The sequence below is a fragment of the Prionailurus bengalensis genome, chromosome B2 (genome assembly GCF_016509475.1).
Source record: "Prionailurus bengalensis isolate Pbe53 chromosome B2, Fcat_Pben_1.1_paternal_pri, whole genome shotgun sequence".
In the NCBI taxonomy this organism is placed as follows: domain Eukaryota; kingdom Metazoa; phylum Chordata; class Mammalia; order Carnivora; family Felidae; genus Prionailurus; species Prionailurus bengalensis.
The window spans coordinates 40,411,124-40,415,032 of NC_057349.1; the positions used below are offsets into that span (position 1 = coordinate 40,411,124).

At 50.2% G+C, this 3,909-nt stretch overlaps 1 protein-coding gene across 1 annotated transcript; it reads right to left on the reverse strand.

Moving 5' to 3' along the window:
* Positions 1 to 1,671: 1,671 nt before the first annotated feature.
* TBCC (tubulin folding cofactor C) lies at positions 1,672 to 3,658 on the reverse strand. Its single transcript, XM_043591421.1, has one exon. It carries the CDS (start codon positions 3,146 to 3,148, stop codon positions 2,021 to 2,023), a length of 1,128 nt encoding a protein of 375 aa, XP_043447356.1. The 5' UTR covers positions 3,149 to 3,658; the 3' UTR covers positions 1,672 to 2,020.
* Positions 3,659 to 3,909: the final 251 nt, after the last annotated feature.

Consider the following 3,909-nt stretch of genomic DNA (forward strand, 5'->3'; position numbering starts at 1 on the left):
GAACTTGGGAAGGAAAGAAGTGAAAATGGAGATTTTAAGAATATATGAATTTGAAAGGCTGATGAACCCACTGACAGAACTGTCCACGTATGTTGAGAGTTGAGGCTCCAGAGAGCACGGACACAAAGAAGCTAACGGCAAAATCCTGGGCATCTCTCAAGTAAGGGCTGTAAGTCACCAGAATCACAATGACGGGGGACAATGCAAGAGAAACAGTGTGGAGCAAGGCTATGGAGGTCGGAAAGAGAGAACTTCGAAAAGATACAGGAAAGCCCAGCTGAGATTAGTTAGCATTAACTATGGCTCAAACTGCCATGATTTTGTGATTTTATTATCTATTACAAACTGCATGGATTTTTTTTAGATGCAACTAGTTAACGGTCCTTTAAAAGTGCAGTCCACAAAAATGAATCGCAAGCCCGTTAGTGCCAGAAGCATGGCTTTTCCTGAAAGGCACCTGGTGTTAAACTATCAGTCTTTAGGAGCGTAGTTTTCCTAGTCCCTGTTTCTTTCTAATGTGAAGATATGTTTGAGAATTTCATTACGTGTTGTCTTTTTCTTACCAGCATTAATTCTCCTGAGCAATAGATTTTTTTAATCTCTCCTCTTTGGAGATGTTGCAAGCTGTGAAACTGATTAGGATTCTGTTTCAAGTCAGCTAATAGCCGAGGGGGGAAAAAATTCTGGTTTCACCTCCATCTAAAGAATAGAGCTTGGCAGGCCACATTTTACTGGCTTCATTTCTGCCTCATTGACTCTACCCTTGTTCCTCCTTCTCATTTGTTATCTTGTTACATTTCACACATCCAAAAAGCCACCTTAAGTCCTTTTTTGGAACAAGCCAGAACATATAAATATTAAACATATACTTAAGGTACGATAAGCACTTTAATACTAATGGTCATTATTAAATTCAAATCCTATGTCTACAGATACAAGGCACTAGACCCCAAAAAGCTTTTCGAAACTCTTAGAACTTTCCATTTAAGAATATGGGTGAGAACATAGAGCAAAATCCAAATTTGTAATAGTACCCAATCACAGCAAAATTTGAGTGGAAAAAATTAAGACTCGGCTATACGTTTCTGTGTGAAGATATGTAACATTTATTCCTGAGAATTTAGGAAAAGCAATTTGCCCTCTTTAATGACTCCGGAAAGCTCTCTTTCCAACTCAACTAACGCTATTCAAAATCAGTATGTTCCAGGGGTTGAGGCGGGCTCTGGAGCCAGACCACCTGGTTTCCCAGTCCCCTTGAGCTGTGTGACTCTGGCAACTCACCTACCTCGCTTGAAAAATGGTGTTCACAGAACCTACCTAAGATTTTCTGGACTAAACGTCGTGTTTACATGAGTAAGGTGCTTAGAATAGTGTCTACAACCTTTTAAGTGAACAAAAAATTTGGTAGCTATAATTATTTTGGTTTCACAGTTGGTAAGCCTCATGAGTCTCCTGGGGTCAATGCCAAAACTTTGGATCCAAACAAGTCGATGAGTAGCTGGATTCCGGAAGCCCAAGCTAATGTGTACCTGAAGACCAGAGTCCTTCCACCGCCCTGCTGAGTAATACCTATGGAAGTGAAAGTTTCAAGTCAAGAGCTCTCAAGGGCTAGTGTTTTCAGGTTTGATAACATACTTCCACATTAACTGCCTCCTACTAGAGCCCTACAAATTCATTTATTAAGTATTTATTGAGGGTCTACTTTATCATGCAGTAAGTTTTAAATACACAAAGCATTAATAACCAACATACACGGACACTCTTTACCTCTGTTTCAAACTATCATAGTCAATTAATTAAAGCTACTACACGTTACCAAAAGAGCAAAAATGCTTCAAAGTGTTAGACCTGTTGTGAATTTAACGGAAATCACAAGTAGGAGCCTAACACAATCTCAAGGCTGAAAATACCGAAAACATACAAAGCGTGATAACAGTAAGTAAACTTTGAGATCCCAGTAGCAGGAGTCGGTCCCACATGGGAAGTATTTGGTAGGAGTGAAGAATATAGTGACAACTGCTTAGTCCCACTGGACCATTCGCTCTTCTTCAGGAAGAATACTCCAGTTTGGGGAGGCCATATCCCGGGCCAGCCAGTTAAAATCGTCGACGTCGTTCCAGTTATTTTTGCTCCTATCTAAACCAGAGCCCTCGAAGTCCTTGTCGATACCCGGGTAGCTCCAGGTATAAGGGGCGAACTGGATCCCGCTACAGTCTTCCACGATGGCCCTGCTGGTCACCTGCAAGAAGATGCGGGTGTCTCTCGTAGTGTGTACGCGCAGCTGTTGGCAGGCCACGGCCAGCACGCAATCACTGCAGTCCTCCAGGAACACAGAGGTGGACACTGGGCCGCAGAGCACCGTGCAACTTCGGGCTTTGGCCAGCCGCAGGGTGTTGGGATTGCCATACAGCCTGACTGTGCATTTGCTCAGTTCGGTCAAAAGAACGTCACGCTGGTGCAGCTCCTCTGCCCTCTTCTCCAAGACTTGGGACTCCACGTTGGAGAAGCCGAAGACCCAGCTGGAGCCGATGCCTCCCTCCTCCTTCAAGGGCGGCGGGGAGGCCAGGATGCCTTCCGCCGCCGGGGCTCCAGGAGCGGAGTCTACTTTGGCGGCCGAAGCAGCGTCCTTCCTCCGAGTCTTGAAAGCGAAACGCTTCTTGGGCTGCAGCTCCTGGCGCCGCTCGGCCAGGGTCGTCTGTAGCCGCGTCAGCGCCTCCTGTCCCTGCCGCAGGTCGTAGGCGGCCAGGAACAAAACCGAGTCGTTGACAAGTTTCTGCAGGCCCTGGAGCCGAGCGGCCGCCTCCTCCAGCCGCTCCATGGATTCTCCGCCTTCCAGAAGCTCTTCCACGGCTGCTCGCTCCCGAGCGAAGGCGGCAGCGAAAAAGTCGCTCTTCTCCTCCTCCACCTCCTGGTTCTGCCGCTTTTGCTTCCGCCTTTCCACCTCCAGTTGACGCTCTTGCTCTCGTCTCTGAAGCCGCTCAGGCACCAGGCTCCGGTCCCGCTGCGACCCCACGGCCCCATTCGCCGCGACGGCGGAGCAAGCAGCAGTCTCCATCTTGACTTCAAGCTTCCTTTCTCCTGCCTTGCTTCCTCCTGGCGCGCCCTGCGAGAGGCCTCCCACCAACGCGTCCTGTGATTGGCCGGACATGCTTACGTCAGCCCCGGCCTTATTTTCTTAGCCCATTGGCTCCTCCGCGTCGGAGAGGGCGGGGATATGAGGCGGGGCCGATTGACAAGGGGGGTGGGGAGACAAAGGTCCTTGTGGATGGGTGGGGTGGGAGACAGGAGGGGGAAGCTTTTTTCCTCTTAAAGGGGCAGGACTTATATCCGGGATTGTGGGGTGAGTTGCAGCAGCGGCAGCTGCACATGTGGGTTTGTTTATAAGAACAAGGTTAGAAACTCGCAGGCCTCCCCCTCCCCCCAGCTCCTCCCTACTACCCCCTTACAGGCCGGAGATCCGCTACTGGTGGGGGGAATGTGTGCGTATGGTGGGTGGGGGGACAGGTAGTGGTGAGAAAGATGGAGGGGGGGGGGTGGAATATTGCACCGCCCGGCCCGCGTCGGAGGAAGCGGCAGCTGGAACAGCTGGCTAGGGAGCCGCTTGCATGCCTCTGGTTTTTTCTTTTCCCTTCCACCACCCCCTCCCCCAACCCATTCCTGCCGCCCCCAAACCCTCATTCTACCCGCCTTCCCCCCTCAGCCGCTGCAGTTCCGCGTGGCCTGGGTCTCCTGGATTCCCGCAGGCACTTACGGGGGCGGGAGTAGGCGAGGGGCACTGGGATGGGAGAGACTGGGTTTCTCACTGCAACCGGGTTCCGGGGGCCCAGGGGCAGTCTAAAAACGGATTACTATTTTTTTGGCCAATTGCTGCAGTCGGAGGGGTGGGGGCGGGGGAGGGTGAGATTCCAC

Bases quoted from the DNA above. Each gene is read 5' to 3' on its own strand.
- TBCC (XM_043591421.1), bottom strand. From the start codon at position 3,148: ATGTCCGGCCAATCACAGGACGCGTTGGTGGGAGGCCTCTCGCAGGGC.